General features: G+C 41.5%; 1 protein-coding gene across 1 annotated transcript in view; it reads left to right on the top strand.

The window, feature by feature from the left end:
• LOC128833201 (sodium channel protein type 5 subunit alpha-like) overlaps positions 1-22,333 on the top strand; it is a 327,478-nt gene that overhangs the window by 174,012 nt on the left and 131,133 nt on the right. The window contains exon 16 of the mRNA XM_054021226.1: positions 1,501-1,857. Coding sequence (XP_053877201.1) covers positions 1,501-1,857 — 357 coding nt within the window. The remainder of the gene's footprint in view (positions 1-1,500; positions 1,858-22,333) is intronic.

The raw sequence follows: 22,333 nt of genomic DNA, 5'->3' as shown, positions 1-22,333 counted from the left end.
AGAACCTATCACCAAAACACAAACCTGTCTTGCAGTGAAAATCCTTCACTGTCAATCCCTTTAAATGTGCAGAGGGGTGACCCTCCATTAATGGGAGAATCTGTTGATGCATTGGAACCGAAAAGTAGTTTTCTTGCCAGCCTGACACTTGTGTCGCATTCATGTACCAAGATGTCCGTGCTAATCATTCTGCCCATTATGTTGCTTCACAAGTTTTGCAAGATCATGAAAACAAACTTTTCTTTTCAAGAAGACTTAGGTGCCCTAACTTTACCATCTATAAATATTTGCTCCCTGAAAATTGCAAAAGTATGGCCTGATGTTGCCAGTGGCTGAATGCCTCCCACAAACCCTCTTCAGTAGGCATTAAATTAACCCCTGTGCAGAGAGCCAGTATAAAACCTAGGCACCATTAAGTCCTCAAAATAGGTCTTAAGTGGGATTTAAGTGATTTATAGGCCTTATGGTCCTAGAGTTGCCAATTTTGGTTGGATGTATTCCTGGAGATTTCATCACATGACATAATCTTTAATTAAAGATTAGTCTTTAATTCCTGGAGACTCCAGGCCAATACTGGAGGGTTGGCAACGCTATATGGTCCTCTGCATACAGGCGAATCTCTAGGATTGAAAGGTAGCAGCATCTTGCTAAGGCCTACTCAGGAACACGCAGGAGAGCACCTCCCTTTGTGGGATTGGGCCCTTAAAAGTCCAGGCAGCTTGTTTAAAGTTATCTTTTTTGAGACACAGGAACACAAAAGGTAATGTTAAGGACTGAGGCTATGTTCTCTCTCCCTACTTTCACAACCCTCTGCCCCTAACATTCAGTGGCAAGGAATTGGTAACATAGGACAGTGGTTCTCAACCAGAGGTACCTGTACCCCGAGGGGTATGCAGAGGTCTTCCAGGGGGTACATCAGCTTATCTAGATATTTGCCTAGTTTTACAACAGGCAATATAAAAAGCACTAGCAAAGTCAGTACAAACTAAAATTTTATACGATTTGTTTATACTGCTCTATATACTATACACTGAAATGTAAGAACAATATTTATATTCCAATTGATTTATTTTATAGTTATATGGTATGAATGAGAAAGTCAGCCGTTTTTCAGCAGTAGTGTGCTGTGACACTTTTGTATTTTTATGTCTGATGTTGTAAGCAAATAGTTTTTAAGTGAGGTGAAACTTGGAGTACACAAGACAAATCCGACTCCTGAAAGGGGTACAGTAGTCTGGAAAGGTGGACACACCCTCTATTCCTAATGCTGCATAGCATATTTTCTGAAAAAAATCATTGCCTGTCATATGAGAAGCACAAATTGTAGTGTAATAAGTATGGCTATCGTGAGTCTAACAAAACTGCTGCTAAAATCACTCTGTACTGCACATTGTTTCCTAGTATTAAAAATATTTAATATTTTTACCCATTTTTTAACAATTCAGTACCAGGAATGTCTGTTGTTCTATTAACTGTGACTGTTTTATGTTTTGTTCACAGCTGAGAGTCTTCAAATTGGCAAAGTCCTGGCCAACCTTAAATACTCTCATTAAAATCATTGGTAACTCAGTGGGTGCCCTGGGTAACCTCACCCTGGTTCTGGCGATCATAGTCTTTATTTTCGCTGTGGTAGGAATGCAGCTTTTTGGAAAAGACTACTTAATAAAAGTCAGCAAGATAAGCCCTAATAACAATTTGCCCCGCTGGCACATGAACGATTTCTTCCATTCATTCCTTATTATATTCCGAATTCTCTGTGGAGAATGGATTGAAACCATGTGGGATTGTATGGAAGTAGCTGGACAACCATTGTGCCTTCTCGTCTTCTTGCTGGTCATGGTGATAGGAAACCTAGTGGTGAGTTTTCATGATTGTTTTTTTCCTATTTCTATTGTTTGTATGCAAATGTACTCCCTTTTCTCTCAAGAAGTTACAGATCTCCCGTGATGCACAGGTATTTCATATCTGTTACTTTCTGGAAAATAGTCTACTTTCTTTTTCACCCAAAGAACTCTTTTTCATACCTCAAGGACAAAAACTGCAGAATTGCTTTACTGATTTTGAAAAAAATTAGGCATTAATTCTCAGAGGAACATAAAGGTTTTCAGTAGAAAAACGGAACTTGAATTGATGATAATGATTCCTTTTACTTAAGTTCCACTAAAGGCTTGTGTGTTTTACTCAGATGTAAGTGATTCATGGACCATGTGCTGTATACAAGAGTGAATTCAATTTAACTGTCTCCATACCAGAAGCTATTTTTAGTTCAGTTAATTTTTGGACAAGAACATACAAACCTTACAGCTAATATTGTGTCTTTGCACTGTCCTTGAATGTGTGTAGCCTGCTTGGTCTATAGAGTTTAGGTTATGTTTACTGTAAAGTCACTTCCTTGTTTGTTTTCTAGTAGAATATCCCATAAGTAAAGAATGAGTTACATAAGCTCTGAACCTATTAAGGCTGAATCTTATGTCCCTGTTGTCATTTTATGGAACACTTTGCTGGCTTGCAGTCATTGTGGAAATGTTTTGCTTATTCAGCTTACCGAGTGTGACATTATGGATCTGATGGGTTTGGTGTTGATACAGTAAGCTGTTTAACAGTGGATTTTGTCCCTGTTTGCTTTACATTATTCTTTTCAGAACTCAGCATTTTGGTTTGAAGCTCTTAGTATAGGATACCATGACTATGGGGAAAGGAATTGAAGGAAGCAGAGCGAGGCATTTATATTTGAAAGCTAAACTAAATTAAAAAGATCAGATTTATATTGAAAATATTTTATAGAGATTGCAAATTATCTTTTATGGCTGTTGACTGCAAAACAATGTAAATATTAAAATCTGGTTTTACAAAAGGTAATGAAATAGTTTTTTTAAATGTGCACTTTTTACAGATTTTCCTTTGAAGCTACATTTGGCCTGAAGAATTAGGACACAGTGAATTTTTTTCTGCATATCGAATATGCTTCTTTCTTGAGGGTTGGCAGAGGACCTGGGAAATTAACCTTCCCCCGCTTTTCATCCAAACAATTGTTTTATTCTTATTTAAACAATGGACTCAACTGTGTTAAAGAAAACTGAAAATCATATCTAATAAATATGAGAGATAATAAGTTAATAAACCAGATCATTCACTGTTACTTTCAGAGAGAGAGTGGTCAAGTCCATTTTTCCCTAGGTATTAACGCTCATCGTGTATCCTTAGCCTGCCTGCGTGAGGATCAGGAAATATAAATCAGATTCAGATGAGATTACACTAACATGGTATATATTTAAGCCTGAGTGCTTATCTGCAAACCTTTCCAAATGGAAAAACAGATACTGGTAGAGTACATCAGCATGGATAATTCTGAAGTCAACAGCCTATCGAAAATACAAATGCTAACATTATCGTTTTCAGGAAACAATTTTGTAGGCATGTGGCGACTGCTAAATAATTTGGAAGTGATTTATTGTAGCTTAATTAGTTCATAAGAGGTAGAGAAAGGGTGAGAATGTTTGGGGTTTTTTTAACCTAACAGGAGAAGGGGAAAGTAAATAGGATGACAAATTCTGAATCATGAGAGTTATGTAAACGAACCACATTACACACAGATTTCACAATTTTGGTCTTAATTATCAGATAGCAGATTATGGGTTCTGTTCTTACTGAAATCAGTCAAAAAATTCCTATTGCCTTCAAGTGAGTATTGGGTAGGACCCAGAATCTTTTACTCACCTGCTAAATAGAATTAAAGTCACAAAGTGTGTTTAGAATATGATTAGCTTAAATGAATCCTTCATCCTTCAGTGGGAGAAGGCTCTAGTCCTGTGTGCACTAATATATATAGGAGATTTCTTTTTATAAATAATTCTAAGGCACTGGCGTCTTTTGTCAACAAGGTTTTCGACTCATTTTGCTCCTAGTTTCTTATCTGGGTTGCAGAGCTCAGGTCTGAAAAGAAAAATATTTTCATGTTGGATTGCACCTCAGTTGGACTCAGAACTCTTTCCTAGACTCTGAGAGCATGAAGGAATGCATACCATTTCTGCATATATAGTGGGTCTTCATGTACATCAAGATTAAGTATATGTGAAATAAATGGATAGGTACTTAGAATAGTGTCCACAGCATCTGTCCCTGCTCCATCTCTAAGTATTTCCATAATGTGGAGCATATTTACTTTTTAAACTCCTCCAGTCGTCTTTTTACCAATGAACTGGATTGGCCTTCCATGAAGCTAAATATATACAGGTGATGGCATAAATGTTATGATTACATGACATTTGGCTTCTTGAATCTGTCTTGTATATACTGTTGTGCCTCACTAACGTAAATTCTCATGTACCCTAAAGGGGACACATGGTAGCATGATAACCTCATGCTATGTAACAGTTTAGCTGTTGGTTGGCCAGAATTTTAGTAATTCCTAAATCTTCAGTAAAAAGAATGAGGAGTACTTGTGGGATCTTAGAGGCTAACAAATGTATTTGGGCATAAGCTTTCGTGGGCTAAAACCCACTTCATTGGATGCATGCAGTGGAAAATACAGTAGGAAGATATATATACACAGAGAACATGAAAAAATGGGTGTTGCCATACCAACTATAACGAGACTAGTCAATTAAGGTGGGCTATTATCAGCTGGAGAAAAAAACGTTTGTAGTGATAATCAGGATGGCCCATTTCCAACAGTTGACAAGAAGGTGTGAGTAACAGCAGGGGAAAAGATTAGCATGGGGAAATAGTTTTACTTTGTGTAATGACCCATCCACTTCCAGTCTTTATTCAAGCCTAATTTAATGGTGTCCAGTTTGCAAATTAATTCCAATTCGGCTGATACAGACTAACATGGCTACCACTCTAAATCTTCAGTGTAAATCTGTACTCCCTGAAAAGTGTGTTGGTGTATTATGGTGTAAATATGGAATTCTGCTTATTGCTGGTCAGTTGACATTGGAGTTATCTTTATAACATTGAACCCTAGATCATAGCCATGAAATTATGCATTGTGTAACTGTTTTTAGCACCATTATACCATGATGCTGTCATCACATTGCATCTCAAGTGTCACTGATGTTGCTCTGGAGGGTATTACAAAATCAGAGGAAGAGTGTAATAGGCTCTCCCACACTTACAGGAAACAGCTTCTGAAATCTCTAACTGCATAATTATGTTTACAGTAAAATCTTACAAATGAGTTAGCATATTTCAGATAGTATCAGGGGGTAGCCGTGTTAGTCTGTATCTACAAAAACAACAAGGAGTCTGGTGGCACCTTAAAGACTAACAGATTTATTTGGGCATAAGCTTTCGTGGGTAAAAACCTCACTTCTTCAGATGTATAGAGTGAAAGTTACAGATGCGGGCATTATATACTGACACATGGAGAGCAGAGAGTTACTTCACAAGTGGAGAACCAGTGTTGACAGGGCCAATTCAATCAGGGTGGATATAGTCCATTCCCAATAATAGATGAGGAGGTGTCAATTCCAGGAGAGAAAAAGCTGCTTCTGTAATGAGCCAGCCACTCCCGTCCCTATTCAAGCCCAGATTAATGATGTTAAATTTGCGAATGAATTTTAGTTCTGCTGTTTCTCTTTGAAGTCTGTTTCTGAAGTTTTTTTGTTCAATGATAGGGACTTTTAAATCTGTAATAGAATGACCAGGGAGGCAAACTACAGACAAGTTATTTAAAAAGGATATAGTCAGTTCTGTAATGAGGTGCTGTCTCATTCCCAGCTGCTGTTAGTGAAATCTACTTGTGCCTCATCATGTCATGTGGGCTGATGCTAAGGACCTACATGTGATGCCACTTGCCTCTCAGAGGAGAATTTTGTAAGATGAATTTGAAAATGTTAGAATACTAACACTATACTTTAATATGATTGACAAAGCAATGCTAGAAGCAGCAACCTTGCAAACTGCTTGTTTGCGCGCATACACTCCTGCACTTCTCCTTTAAAAGCTTTTGCTAAGTATTTTCCCTTTTACTCTGAAGATGTATACCAATGTGACATCCTCTAATGAGAGGCCACCAAGTTATGCTTTCCCCCTCCCCTTCCAAGCACCTCCGGGACATCTTCTTCTTCAGCACCACAAGCCTCTGCCAGATTTCACTGCTGCCTTTACCCACTTCCCTTTTTCTGGGGTTATAAACATCTCAGGATGCATTGTGTTTAATTAGGGAAAACAAAGGAAGTAATCAAGCAGTTGGCCAGCAGAACATGTCTTAAAGATACAGGGGAAACAGGCTTACCCTGCCAGACCCCTAGGGTTTCCTTAGTTACTTCGTTGTACTTTATGGAGCATCTTAGGCCACAGAATGTAGTAAGTAGCAATGGGACCTGCAGGAGTGGTACAGAATTAAAAGAACAGGGGCATGAGGCTGATACATACAAGAACCACCAGGTGGAAAGCTACAGTATTAGAGGCCAGTTATTTAGGTTTTAACGTTTGTGACAATTTTACCTCAAGTTGGCTTAGGACAATTTTGTTTAAAAACAACCTCTAACTGCAATGATAATGTAAGTGCCTGGCAGCGGAGCTGCCCCACATGGCTTAGATGAGATTTGAACTGGCCGGCTTTAGTGGAACCCAGTGGAAACTTTTCTGTTTTAAAAAAAAAGCTAGATGTGCCTGGAGCCTGTTTTCCCCCACACTGTTTTCATTTCTCACCAGCCTTTAATGCATATTCTTTCTGCCTTAACATCACATGATACATGATTGTGACACACTTAGAAATCTGCAAATGTCAGCATTCTTGAAACAGAAAGCTCGTCCGTCTCTGTTTTCAGGTTATAACTCTTATCATGCAGGAGAGAGAATCTAATTAGAAGGTTCCTTGAAATGGAATTCTGGGAGGATGATAGTAAATTCAGGTTAAATGAAAACTGTCCTCTGAAATCGGTTTTATGCCAGCATATGTCAAACCTGGTTCACCACTGTGTTACTCTACTTTTGTTCCATTGATAAAATAGTGTAAATTTGTCTTCAGTAGAATTTGCAGAGGTGTGAGTAGAGAATCAAGGCCAGTTACAGAAGATATGATGATCCAAGCATGACATTTCAGCCTCTCTCCCCACATTCCATCACAACAGACATCAGTGAAGGAGCACTTGCTGACAGTCCCTTGATTTGTACATCCTGAGGCAGGATAGAGTAAGGCTTTGTTCTTGATGGACTAAGGCTTTAGACTCTACAACTCACTTCCCCCATTGGTCTGACCGAGCCTGACTTCATTGACATTCAGTGTACATTTCCACAGACTGGTCCTGTATTTCAGGCAGACCATGCAATTGTCTATGGTGGCAGAAGAAATACAGAACCGAGACATGGAAAAGTAACTATACCCTCTTCCTGCAGCAGATGCCTCTCCCTGGGTGCAAGAACCCTCCCTATGGCATCTCCTTTCCCTTCCCCTGCTGCCTATCCCACTCCCCCCACCCACCTTGCAGCTGTGACTCCCCCTGCCTCTCACCCCAAGCAGAGGCTTAGGCAGATTGCCTACCGCCTGGCTGATTAGGACCCAACAGACTCTGCCTGGTCTGAGACTAGACCAGATGAGGCATACTAAGCCCTGATTAGTCCCCATCTCCTGGAACACTAACAGCACCTTTCCCTTCAGGGAGCAGGGTGTGGAGGAGACCAGTGAGAAGTACCCCCTCTCCTGTAGAGAAAATGGAAGAATCTGAAAGAAACTCCCTTTCCCAAGTGACGGAGAGTCTCGTAGGTTAGCCAGTGAGAGGGGACTTGCGTGTAGAGCGGGATTGTGTGTAAAACACCGATAGTTGTTTGTGGGGCCAGCAAGTATGTGTGAGAGACAGGGTGTGAGTGGGGAGGGGGAGAGGCTGCGATTGGGAGCAGGGTGTCTGAGAGGCAGGGAGTGAGTGGGGAGAGGCTGCGATTGGAAGTGGCGGTGTCTGAGAGGCAGGGAGTGAGTGGGGAGAGGTTGCGATTGGGAGCGGGGGTGTCTGAGAGGCAGGGAGTGAGTGGGGAGGGGATGCGATTGGGAGCAGGGGTGTCTGAGAGGGAGGGAGGGAGTGGGGAGGGTCTGCGATTGGGAGCGGGGGTGTCTGAGAGGCAGGGAGTGAGTGGGGAGAGGCTGCGATTGGGAGCGGGGGTGTCTGAGAGGCAGGGAGTGAGTGATGAGAGGCTGCGATTGGGAGTGGGGGTGTATGAGAGGCAGGGATAGAGGTTGCGACTGGGAGTGGGGGTGTGACAGAAGCAAGGAGTGAGTGGGAGAGGCTGTGATTGGGAGTAGCGCTGTGTGAGAGGCAGTAAGTGAGTGGGGAGTGGGAGAGGCTACAATTGGAAGTGGGGTGACAAAAGATGCAGGGGATGAGTGTGGGGGAGAGGCTGGGATTGGAAGTGGGGGCTGAGGTGTAGTGAGTGAGTGGGGAGAGGCTGTGATTGTGAGTGGGGGTTTGTGAGAGGGATGGAGAAATTGGGGAGGGGAGAGGCTGTGATTGGGAGCAGGGGTTTGTGAGAGGCAGGGAGTGAGTGGGGAGAGGCTGCAATTGGGCTGGGGGGTAGTACCGAGCATGGGGGGGGGGCGCTGGGCTCGGGGCGCTGTTTTTGTTGTTAGCGACAAAAGGGAAAATAGAATCTTTGAAGTAACATCTTTCAGGTGTTCTGTATGTGGATTCATTTTTCACTAACCTCCTAGAATGTTCTGGACTTTTGTAGAATCTCACGGAACCTTCCTGAGAACTACATTTTCCTCCAACCTCCTAGAATGTTGTCAGCCACGCCCTTGCGGGTATTTAAGGGGTGAAGCATCACCAGTCAGACAGTGAGATACAAGATTGAACTGAAGTTAAGTGAGAGCCCTGCTGTGATATTGTGAACCTTGTTTTTTTGTGTAATTGTGAAAGTGTACTTGTGTTTTAGGACTTGAGTGTAAGTAGTGACTAATGAAGGACATATTTAATGAGATGCCAGAGATATCTATCGAGCCCCTAACTATGCAACAATATAAAAGAAATACTGTTACTTCTTTTGCCATGCTTAACACATACTGTTTGATGACTTTCACAAGTGGTGAGCGCAGCTTTTCGAAACTCAGACTCATTAAAACATATCTTCGATTGACGACGGCCGATGAGAGACTGACGTTGCTTGCTATTTTATCACTTGAAAATGCCATTGGCCAGTCATTGGATCTCTCTGATACTGTGCTTCAGTTCGCGAGGGCAAAGGCAAAAAAGCACCATTTTGAACTAAAGGGCTAGAGTTAACATTTTAAGGCTGTCACCTACTGTAACACGATTTAATACTGGTCCATCCAGTGTTGGTGCACAGTTCAATTTCTTGATGTTAGTACATTTCAGTTATTCTTAAAGTTAAAAAGTTTCTATAAGCTTGGAGGAAGTGAATTTTTTTTTAATTTGCTTATATATGGCATGAATAAATACAGATTTACAGATCCTAGCGTGCAAATTTAGCATCTTATATGACAGGGATAAATCATGTGTGTAAATTGTGCATCAAAGTCGTGAAATGGAAACAAATGCAATAAAAAATAAGGTATTCAGAAGTTTAACAAATGGAGGGAGAGGTTCAAAGAAGCTCCTCACCTGTGGCGTCATTTGGTCTAGGACTATGAGTGTAAGCGATGGGCAAGGCTGGAGTAGTGAGGAAAGAAAGGTAGTAGAGCATGGTTGATGGCAAGAGCATGACAGAGAACGGAGTGATGGAAAAGGGAAAGAAGGAAGAACACACACAGAGTAAGTTTAAAGAAGTTAGTGTTGAACAGACTTCTCAGTGCCAGTTAGTTAACTAAAAGACACATGGTACCATGGGATGGGACCAAGAGAGAGACTGGGCAGGGTGAGAGGGAAGGCAGTGAGTGAGTGTACTGCAGTTCCTATCAGGCAGCCAAGTGCCTTAGCCTGGCCCTGCATTGCAAGGCCTTTCAGTTTGCTCAGGCAAAATGTCATCTGCTATGAGTTTGTGAGGGGAGTTTGACTAAGCTGTTTTTTTCCTGGTTTTAATTTGTTCTGAGATGCACTATTATATACTATGTGAATAAGAGCGACTGAGCTGAGCCACAAGAGACCTACTTATTTACACTGCCTCTGATTTAGAAGCTTATTTTTTCAAAGCAAAGCCAAGAATCCCACTGACTTTAATGGAAGTTGTATCAGGCCTTAAAAGGGACTATAGGGACTCTATCCCTGCCTTTCATTTCCCAATGCTCCTTTCCTTATCCTCTGCCTACTCTACACACCTTGCTGCTCCATTTTTCTCCTTCTCCAATTTTTCTCTTCATGCTGTTTTTCTCACTGATCCATACACCTGGAATGACATTTCCCTTTCAGTCCACCATGCGTCCTCACTCCCCACTTCCAAAACCCACTTCCTTCCCCTTGCTTTCCAGTGTTGTCCTTTGCACCTTCTCTCACCTACCTCATTCCTCATTTAATAAATATCAGAATTTATACAGGAAAGATCATAGATAATACATAGGCTAAGAAGGATTAGATTTGTATCAGTAAATGTCAATAGACATCTATCTCACTGGGCACACGCAAACTGAAAAAAATATTTTCATCCATAATAATTGAAATTTACATATAGGCAAAGTAAGAAAAATGCTGCTGGAGAACTTGTTAGAGTTTGACTTAAAGATATTTACTTTGTGATATTGACAATTTATGTTTTAACAGTAAAACTTTTAACTTTTTGAATCTGTCTCTTCTGCCATTAAATAGTTGTTATGACAGGCCCTTCTCTAACATCCTCCCCCCACTAATTTCCTGAAACTGTGAAAATTGAAATCAATACAAATTTTAAAAATCTTAAAAATAAACACCAATATTATCTGTCAAAATTATATTTTAAAATCTTGACTTCTGCCAAGCCTAACTAGATATAACCCCTTTTCCTTTCCTTATCACTTATCTGCACTCTCGAAGTTCGTCTGGCATAAACTGGGCAAGGAACAGGCCCTGTAAAGCTGCTTCTATAGTTGTAATGCTCCATGAATATTTGAGAAGAATAACAAAGCAAATCCAGAATGGCAGCCAGGATTTTGTGGCTTCCTCAGTCTCTCCGTACGCCTGCAGTTGTCCCACAGGTCCACTTTTAAAGAGAGGACACTGTAGCTTATCTATCTAGTGCCTGCACTAGCCCTACAAAAATCCTGGCTACATAGACATTTTTATAAAATGTACATTAATGTTAGGTTAGTCAAAATATGGGCCTCTTCATAATCAGAACCCTGTGTCTATCACAACATCACCGTAATTTTTAAAAATATTTTTAAAAGGAAAATGTCTACAGCAAAGTCTTTAATATAAAAGTTTACCTTAGCTAGTCCATGTCAAAGACTGAGGGAATTTTACAAATAAGGTTAGTCAAGCTGACTAAATTGAGTTGTAAAATTCATTCCATCCTTGAAACTGACTAGCGTTACTTGTAAAGTTCATTCCGTGCAAACTTTGCCATTTACACGGTGGTGAATTTTCTTAATTTTTTTTTAAAAAACCTACAATTTACACAGGGCCCTAATCATAGCCCCTAGTATTCATGTCTGAATCTCCCCCTTTCCACAAGGAAGCAGGGATCAGCCACCATTGCCGTAGCATCTCCCCTGCTTCAAACCTCGCAGGTAGGGAGTGAGCAGGCCAGGTAATAAGGTGCAGGACTGAGTGGAGAAGTATGTCATTTCCTAACACCCTATTGGTCCTGCAGATATATCCTTCTGTAGCCCCCCATTGTGATGCTGAGAACACCCCTTCAAAGGGTGTCCCAAGGACAGCCACGAGTCCTGCCAGCGTGGATCCAACAGAAAGGAAGGAGGGGAAGGGCAACATGGACACAGAGCCAGTATGAAGGCAAAACTAGCATGGGGTCTTGGCCTCCCAATTATCTAGGGGAGATCCACTGGGTTTGTTGGCCGGAACGATGGCCTGTTTGCAAGGGGCAAAGGAATGTGAGTGCAGAACTTTACAGCCAGTTGGAAAATGGGAAGAAAAGTCTGAGAAAAAACTCATGGTGACTTCCTACCCTGAATCCCCTCCCATGGGTGTCTACCTGAGAGGGGACCATCAAGCCCTATGTAGGTACCTAGTAGCCAGTAATTATGCATTTCATCAAGTGGTTATGTACTTGAAGAAAATGTCCAAATTGTTTATTTATCTAATCACATATATTCAGGGTTGTTTTTCCTCTCTCTTTTTCAAGTATTTAACAACAAAGCAAAGGGATCTGCTGCTAACAAAAGCATTAGGGATGTGATAAATATTTTATTTTGATTAGACTGGCATACTAATGTTGCCTTTTGTTCAATGTTTGCACTCAAGTAAATAGAACATCAAGAAAAGGCACAAATGATGATTTGGGATGCATTTCTAATTCAATGTGTTGCACAGCTCCTGTGAATATCTTTTAGATTGCATACTTTCTGAGGCAGGGACTGTCGCCATCTGAGACACAGATGGCGGGGGAGCAGATAATAAGGCAATTGGGGAAAGAGAGGGGACCATCAAGAGCTATGTAGTTACCTAGTATCCAGTAATGATGCATTTTATCAAGTAGTTATGCACTTGGTGAAAATGTCGAGATTGTTTATCTAATCACATAAATTCAGGGTCACTTTTTCTCTCTTTTTAAAGTACGTGACAACAAAGCAAAGGAACCTCAAATATCAAATATTTCCACTCCCCTACCCTCCGTCTCTCTAAGGGAGGGATCAGAAGGTGTCAAGTTTATGTGTGAGCCACTGCCTAGGTGCAGTGATGACTCGCACTGTATATAAATCCTCTGACTAGCTCAATGGATAGGTGCATTTACTTCAAGAAGTCCTGGCTTGTGGCCCAATCAAAGCCCATTGACGTCAGTGGAAAGATTCCAGCTGACTTCACTGGGCTTTGGATCTGGCCCTTAATGACTAGGTCTGAGACATTCTCAGACATCAGGAGTATCTGTACAAGGCACTGTTCAGCACTACTTGTTCACTCACTCCTTATATGGGCTGGAGGAAGAGCAAGGTGAAACATGGACTTAGACGGGTGGGAGTCTTCTCAAACTGTACATACCTGCCACTGCAGGTCAGAACCAGTCCTGAAAAGGGCCTTTGTGTGGTGCCGTCATTTATCCCGGCCATAAGACCAGTGACAAGGGTCAATAAAATCAAAATACTTCTGTGCTCAGGATAGATGCGAATTCTAATAGGAATGGCTGGTGGAAGTTTCAGTCCAAAGGTCAAATTTCAAGAATTTAAGTGGCAAAAGCTTGGTAGAGCTGTCACTATGGCAGTAAAGGGTGCATGTTGGGGACCAAAGATAAGGTCAGTAGCTTTGTTTGAAGCACAGATAAGGTCAATGACTGAAGGTCTGTCAAGCTGCCAGCATTTTTAGAACACATGAAGCATTTTGCAACAAGTTTTCAAGACCTGGGCTTCACTTATCATAAAATTAGTAAAGGATGCTTCATCCCAGAGAAACGAGGCCTCAATTCATTAAAGTTTCTTAGCCCCAAAAATGCATTAACATGGAATTAGTACACTGGCTACTGTTTATAGAAAGTTTCCATAGGTTTTCTTTTCTTTTCAGACTTTCTGTACGCCGAACTAGAACTGCTGTGGCCAATTTTCTTGTTTTTCATTATATTTCCCCAAGTATGTACCACCCAAAAATTGCAGCTGAGTTTGGCCCAAATGATGCAATCCTGAAATAACTAATTATTTAGCACTTAATAACACACATTTTCTCATTTAAATGCGGGTGAAACATTTTTTAAAAAGGAAGAACTGATTAAGGGGGTTGCTAACCAGTGCTGCTCTGAAAGTAAAACAATCTCCTTGGAGGGGAATACAGTATTTATAATGAAGCTCTTACCCATTGATCTGATAATTAACATAAATTAAGGCCCAAAACTGCAAAAAAAGAAAAGTGTGTACTTTAGCAAGAAACTCTAGGGAAGATTATCATGCCCGGAGTCTTCAGTTGGGATTTAGTAAGAAGTTCTGGAGAGGTTGAATAGTTCTCTTCCCTGTCCCATGTGGCAGCAGTCTTCTTGCATAGGAATTGACCAGAGGTCCACCTAGTCTAATATCCTGTGACCAGCACCAGATGTTTCAGAGGTAGGTGCAAAAAATGCTCTCTTCTGTGTACACTCACAAAAGGCCCCATCCATTTGATGAGAAACCAGATAGGGGTAGATAACAGGTAGTAATAGTAGATGCCTAGTAGGCGGATACTTAAACTGCATCAGCCCATAATTATAAAGCACAAAATCTAAAGTTTCCCTTGCAAATATTTCTCTTTGCAATAAGGTTATTGTCACTGGAAATTAAATTCTTCATATAACCCTTTACTAAACTAGTATGGTCAAGTCAGCTCCTTCAGAAGACCTTCTTTTGAATTCCATTGTTCTTTCTCAGTCTTTTTTGGCTACATAGTCTGTATCATTATTTCATGCATGACATCTCCCAAGGTTTTCCAAAATAGGTGAAAGAACCTGTGCCGGCTCATCCACATGCCATCAGAAGCAAGCTCTTATTGTAAAGCATAGAATGCAAATTGAAGTTTACCCTTATTAGGATTAAAAATGGCTCATGGCCAGGCTTCTTCATGCTTACAAAATGTTTACAAAATGAAAGAATTTATTGTTGACTTCCAAAAAGAAAAAGATGTAACATTGTGTACTAAAGGTGCATGAAATAGCAGCATCTTGCTAGTGCTTAGTTTCCTACTGTCCCAAATTTAGAGACCAGGTATATTTTACAATGCAAAATGAATTCATTTCCGTTTTAGACAGTGACTATCAATATTATATTAGGAAGCCAACAGTGCAGTGTCTAGCCAGAACAGTCTTAAAGGAAAGAAGTGAAAGACTCACCTTATGATATCCCTAATTAAATAATTGATTCCTGTGTTAACTATGACATGGTGGTCGGTGTTGAATAATTATGGTAACCAATAGTTATGGGATGTGTTAATATCTTGATATAAGAAGTGTACTTGGTAATAGTCAGTTACAGAGATTTGCTTTTCATTCATGGAAAAACTGAGCAAGTATCTTGAGTATTGGAAGCGGTTGTATATTTGGTTTCTGCTTCACAGATAAAATTCAGTGTTTGTACAGGATGTGTACTAATGTCTGGGGACTCCTCATTAAGGCATCTGAACAAGATTCCCACCAGCTGATATGGCTTAATGGAGCGCAGCACTTGTGCCTTAAACACAAGAGAGGCAAGGTGGGTGAGGTAATATCTTTTAGTGGACCAACTTCTGTTGGTGAGAGAAACAAGCTTTCAAGCTTGTCCAGAGAACTCTTCTTCAGGTCTGGGAAACCCACTGTGTCATTGCAAAACACAAGGTGGAACAGATGTTAGCAGAAGTTGTTAACATATATTTCAAGGGACCATTCCAGGTGAAGCGGCCCGTTAACACCACTCCAATGGTAGAGAGGAAAGGAAATGGAGGGGAAAGCAACTAGTTTTAGGGGGTTGTTAGTGGGTTACAGATTGTTGTAGTAAGTCCTTTCTCTCTGCACCTGAGTGAATTCCACCCTAAGGCCTCATTTCTGCATTGTTATCCATGCTAGCATAGCCATCTGCCCACTCAGGTCGCTACACCAGATTGGGGCCTACGTAGTCACTTGCTAAGAACCTCCAGATTTACCCTTTTAAATGTAATACTGTAATTTTTCTGCTCATTGTATGGTAACTCAGGAGGCTGGTGTTAATATCAAGAGGCTCCTGTGGTGGTTTTCCTGTTTGACAGTTAAGATCAGTGAAAACATTCCCATGGATAACGTGACTTGTCCCTCCCCTGGTGAGAGTGGCAGTGGTAATGACCTTCAAACGTATGTCCACTGTATGATTGATCTGCTTATTTTGGCATTTATGCCATACTAATCATCATGGTATCTGCACACCTTTGATGACATAACACAAACATAATATTGAGCCCATTACATCCCATAAATAACTGCCTTGCCAGAATAGGTTTAACAACACACTTGGCTGAGACCAATTTTGCCATTCTAATTGTCTTATTTTGTCTCTCTAGACAGCTGCTTGAGCAGGTCTAAATAACACTAATTGTACTGGTGACTTATGGTCTCTTTTGATATCTGTTGAGCACCCTATGGCAACATGTGTGAATTTACATCATGGCTGCAGTACGGAAAGGATTATATCTGCCCACCACCAATATCTCTCTCTCTCACAAACACACTCACTCACTCATATACACACACACACAAATGCACACGTGCTAGGTTACAGAAAGCAGTGGCCCAAGATTTTCAAAAGTGGCAGTGATTTTGAGTGCAAGAAGCTGCTTGTGTAGAACTAGAGGCTGGTGAATCTCTGTGGAAATGATGTTTCCAGGGCCTTGCAATATGCAAATTTCCAGCCCTGGTGAGAGTGCGCCTCTGATGATTGGGAGTTTTCATTCACATTGGGCCTTAGAGTCATCTTGGAGAAAACAACTCATCTCCTAGAAGAGGTGCCTGAGGTGTTTCACCTTCTGCTGACTGCCACACACCTGAGGGGCTAGTGCTAAGAAGCAGAGAACTCTTTCCAGGTCATACTAGCCTCGCTTCCATTTACAGTGACATTCCTGGCTGAGTCTAGCCAGGACGTGGCGAAGGTTTTTGTGTAGTTCCCCTGGTTAGATAGATTGTTTTGTAAGGGCCATGCTGTGAGCCCCTTAACTCGCTGAACAACATCCCATGTATCAAAGACAGCACCGGACTCCATCACTAAATGGAACACGGGTCGATCCAGTGGGTATGTCTAGGATATAGAAGCCTGTGGGTGACCATCTCCGAGGGATCGTATCACATCAGTGCCTCCTCCCACAACATCACCTACCGCTGAGCTGCTGGCTCTGCTGCCTTCCCAGTGAATGGAAGGAGTGTGTGTGTGTGTGTGTGTGTGTGTGTGTGTGTGTGTGTGTGTGTGCGCGCGCACGTGCACGCACGCCCTTATGCCCCAATCCCACTCCCCAGGCGGGCAAAGCGGAGCAAGCCCCCACATCCCAACCCGCTGGTAGGGAATCAGAGTTTCTATTTTATCACCCAGCTCTGACTTCTCTGGTGATGGAGGCCATTAATGAACAAGGTAGACTGCGTAGCTCAAAGACTACCCTCTACAGAAAGGACTGTACGAGGCTCAATCTTTTTGGTTGCCGATCTTACTCTTCAGTCACGCTTCAGTTCAGAATAGCAAACCATCAGACACTTGTGGCCAAATACAATTATCTGAACTATAACAAATTTAAGTCATTTATTGAGCACCTGCCAGAGGAACATCATGACCGATTTAAAGCGGTTATACAAGAGGGTCAGCTTCTGGCAAGAACATCGCTCTAGGCCTCTTTGGATGCTGCAGATACATCGGCTCGATCGATATTCACTGCAATGGTCATAAGGAGAGCATCTTGGCTGCAGCTGTTGTGCTTCCCAAGAGAAGTTCAAAGCACCATCAAAGACCTCCCTTTTGATGAGTGCAAGCTCTCTGCAGACTCGACAGATACATCCCTCCACACATTAAAAGACTTGAGAGGCACGCTGCAATCCTTAGGGATTTATACTGCTTTAAATAAGAAGAGATTTAGTAGGTCTCAGATGGCACAAAGAGCATGCCTAGCCCTGGCTTACTACAGACCAGGGGTCAGCAACCTTTCAGAAGTGGTGTGCCGAGTCTTCATTTATTCACTCTAATTTAAGGTTTCACATGCCAGTCATATATTTGAACGTTTTTAGAAGGTCTCTTTCTAGAAGTCTATAATATGTAACTAAACTATTGTTGTATGTAAAGTAAATAAGGTTTTTAAAATGTTTAAGAAGCTTCATTTAAAATTAAATTACACTGCAGAGCCCTCCGGACCAGTGGCCAGGACCCGGGCAGTGTCAGTGCCACTGAAAATCATCTTGCGTGCTGCCTTCAGCACACGTGCCATAGGTTGCCTACCCCTGCTGTAGACCATCTAAGCCCCCATGCAAGAGGCCAAGCAACTCTGTAAAGAAACCACCTTCAGCTGCAACCATATCTTCCTGACCGTCCCTGTCCTCCTAGTGACAGTTTTGATGTATTGGGTCAGAGTCTCAACCACCCAATCGACATGATTTTAAAGCTGCAACATAATATGCCCCCCTCCTTTTGGATGATGCCTCTCCTGCTTTCAGGCAACATGGGAGAATATAGCATCCGACAATTGGGTTTTGTAAGTCATAACATTTGGATACACTCTCCATTTCAAATCTATTCTTCCTACACGTTTCCCCTCCCCATCCCTCTTCAGGGACCCTTTTCATGATCAATTGCTGTTGCAGGAGGTTACCTCACTTCGATGTTTAGGGGCAATAGAACCAATTCTTGTACAGCACAGGGAAAGGGATTATATTCAAAGTAGTTCCTGCTTCCCTGGAAGAATGGAGGATGATGCTGACCAGTTTTAGACTTCAAGTTTCTTAACAGATATGCAAAACAGCTGAAATTCAAGATGGTGACCCTTTCAGCAGTAATTCTCTTATTAGAATTAGGAGATTGATTTGCGACTCTCCATCTACGAGACACATACTTTTATATTGCTAGTCACCCTTTACACGAGAAGTTTCTTTAATTTCTAATCAACAACGAGCACTACAAATACGGGGTGTTTCCTTTCGGCCTATCTTCTGTCTCCAGAGTATTCTCAAGGATTCTGGCAGTTGCTGCCGCCCACCTACATTGTTTGAGGATAGTAGTTTTCCCACATCTGGATGATTGGCTGATCGGGGCGGATCATACGAGGAAGTGTTGGTGGCAGTAAAGATGATGTGGTCTCTGTTTGGCAGCCTGGGCCTCCAAATAAAACTCAAAAAATCCATTTTGACACCCACGCAACATCTAGACTTCATAGAAGCTTCCCTGGATGCAGCGAGAGATAGAGCAATTCCTCCTTCCGAGCAGATTTTTCACAGTAACAAATCCCATTTCGAGGATTGAGGGCAGTCCTGGTTTGTGGTATCTGAGTGCCTGTGTGAAGATAAGATTTTTTGGTGTGTCTGGGTTGGTTACTGCATCTGTGAAAGTAAGTGTTGTGATCTGTGGGTTTCTCATGTATAGTTGTCTGTCAAGGACAGTTGATGCTGGTACGGGCGTGTTCTACAGAGAGGTTGGTGGATGGGTGGTGGCTGTTGAAGTTGTGGTGGAAATCTGTGAAGGAGCTTAGGTCATCTGTCCAGAGGATGAAAATATCATCAGTATATCTCAGGTACATCATTGGCTTCATACTGCATTTGTCCAGAAATTCTTCTTTAAGGTGGCCCAAGAAGAGGCTGGCATACTGTGGAGCCATCCTGGTATCCATGGCTGTTTGGAAAAAGTGTTTGTTGTTGAATGTAAAATTGTTATGGGTTAGGATGTTTGGCAATGTGGTTGGGGTGGATATCTGAAGGCTGTGCTTTGGCTTGTAGATATTTGAGGCAGAGAACAATGCTGTCATTGTAAGGATGTTGGTATATACGGAGGTGACATCCATGGAAGGATGGTGTTCTAAGGGAAGTTGTTAATGTTGCAGTTTCTGGAGGAAGTCTGTCATGTCCAGGAAGAAGTTATCCTTTGTGTGGTATGTGGTTTGAGGATGGTTTCTGTACGTACTGATATTCCTTCAGTAAGAGTGCCATGGCCAGATATGATGGTCTGCCTAGGTTCCCATTGTTTGTGTATCTTGGAAAGAATGTGGAAGGCCGGTGGGATGGGTTTGTGTGGGATGAGGTTATAGAGTTTCTCTATTGGAGTTGTTCAGGAAGGATTTGATGATATCTTTAAATTCCTGGGTGAACCATGGTGTGGGTTTTCCTTTGAGTTCTCCATAGTAAGTGGTTCTGGAGAGTATTGGTTGGCCTTGTTAACATAGTCATCACGGTTGAGAGCTAAGATGTTCTTGATCTGATGGTTTGATCACTATCTGGTGGTTGGATTTCAGGGACTATATCTGTCCACTCAGTGGTGGAGAGACTGTGATGCGATGTTGTTGAGAATTTCACAATCAATTTTTTCCCTGAAGTAATCAATGTAATGATCAAGTGTGTGGGTTCATCCAATGTGGGGTGTCCAGACAGACGATTCTTTTTTCTTATTACCGTCGCTGGGGATGTGGTATTTCTGGGTGGTAGTATCATTATTGTGAATTAAATTTTTGAGGTGGAGTCAGCAAAAGAAGTCTTCTCATTTTCCACATGTTGCAGTATCGAGTTCTGTGCTGGGGAAGAAGTTCATTCTCTTGGAGATTACAGATAATTCAGCTGCAGTTGTGGGTAGTCTTGATAAATTGATGATGTCGAGTTGTTGTACACATCTGTTTGGTGGGCCCTGGTACTATGGTTCCTCCTGGAGGTGATGTTCTGTGCTTTGTGGAGTTGTTGTGGTTGGTTCTACTTTTTGTTTTTGTATTGGATGGCTTTCTTCAGGGGTTGGTTTTTTTTATATAATTGTTTTGGGTTTCTTGCATGGTAACTTTCAAGATCCCTGGGTCCTACACATGTCTATCATAGCATGTGGTGTACATCATCCAAAACACTAAATGTCTCAATCACTACATGAATGAAACCAGACAATCACTATGCTCTTAAATGAACTCTCAGAGGAAAATGATAGCAGACAAAAACACCATATCACTGTTGGACGAACGCTTCACAAAACAATCATTCCATATGTGACCTCTCAGTCCTTGTCCTCAAAGGAAACCGGCACCACACCGTCAAAAGGAGAGCCTGGGAGCTTATATTCATAACTTTGCTAGCCACTAAAATCATGGTCTTAATAAAGACAATAGATTTATGGCTTATTACAACAACCTGTAACTCCCTACCTCCCCTTTTCTGTCCTGTGACTGCAGAGGTGTTAACTGGCCACTTCACCTTGAAAGGTCTCTTACAATATAAGTTAACTAATTATGCTAAACAACCTCTTCCACCTTATATTTAACTGTGAAATACTGAGTACCTTTCCCATACCTGCAGAAGAGTTCTGTGTAGTTCAAAAACTTGTCACTTTCACCAACAGATGCTGGTCCAATAAAAGACATTACATCACCTTGTTCCCCCATATATCTCTCACGCGTCATACAAGGATGTGGTGAAGGGTAATTAATGGGTCTGATTTATCACTGTGTTACTCCAACAAAGTTACACCAGTGTAAAATGGGAGAAATGGCAGTGGTGAATCAGGCCCGTTAATTACACTTCACTATCGTCCTATGTGACAAGGGAGAGAGAGATGGGGGCAATTCTACCTGCCAGTGAAACACAGACACATCTGGGGGAGCACAGCTGTTTGTTTAACATCACTGATCTACCTTACACAACTTATTGAGGACAGGATATGCATAAGAATGTTGCATCTGCTCAAAACTACTGGGAAAATGTACTATAATTACTTGAGACTATAACAGCGTTCAAAAAAGAACTAGATACGTTCATGGAGGATAGGTCCATCAATGGCTATTACCTAGTAGGGGCAGAAGCTGGGAATGGGTGACAGGGGATGGATCACTTGATGATTACCTGTTCTGTTCATTCCCTCTGGGGCACCTGGCACTGACCATTGTCGGAAGACAGGATACTGGGCTAGATGGACCTTTGGTCTAAACCAGTATGGCTGTTCTTATGTTCTTATGAGATGCAACCTGCATCTCAGATATAGGATACAGGATAACACCCCAACCCAATCTTTAATGGACCAAGTGATCAGAATCTTAATTTTATCCTCATCCCAAAGACAGCATCTCCAGGAGTGCAATACCCGCTAGCACCATTCTAGTTTACTGATTCAGAACTGATTTACAGGATAAAATTAAAATTCTTTCAACTTCATAGCTATCAAGATAGAAGAATTGGACCTTGTTCTACTCTCCCTCCCTAGTGTAAACCATAGTAACTCTACTGAAACCATTGGAGTTACACCAGTTTTACATCAGCATATGAGACAGAAGCGGGCCCATTATATTTACCCAGTCTTTTCTCTGTGGCTAAAATATCATTTTTATTAGCATAACAAATTGCAGGCCAGATCCTCTATGGAGCTATTCTGATTTATACTAGATGAGGTTCTAACTCACTGTTTTTATTATATTTCAGTTTGTTAAAATTAACAGATCAATAGACAGGAACATTGTTTTACAAATGTAACAATGAGGAGTTGATGAGAGGAAGTTTCTACCGAATCATCAACATCAGCACCCAGGTGCCTTATGAATGTCTCCCATCCAAGTGTCAACCCATTTTGTAATGTCAAGCACAGTCACCTACCGACATGGTGCACAGGCCAAGAAAACCATATCCAAATTGGCACTTATTTTCATTGCTACATTTTTAAATAATTGGTGACAAACTGTAAACAAGGGCTCTT

The sequence above is a fragment of the Malaclemys terrapin genome, chromosome 2 (assembly GCF_027887155.1).
Source record: "Malaclemys terrapin pileata isolate rMalTer1 chromosome 2, rMalTer1.hap1, whole genome shotgun sequence".
Taxonomy (NCBI): Eukaryota; Metazoa; Chordata; order Testudines; family Emydidae; genus Malaclemys; species Malaclemys terrapin.
Note: the sequence above shows the minus strand (reverse complement) of the source record. Positions and strands in the feature narration are given on the sequence as shown.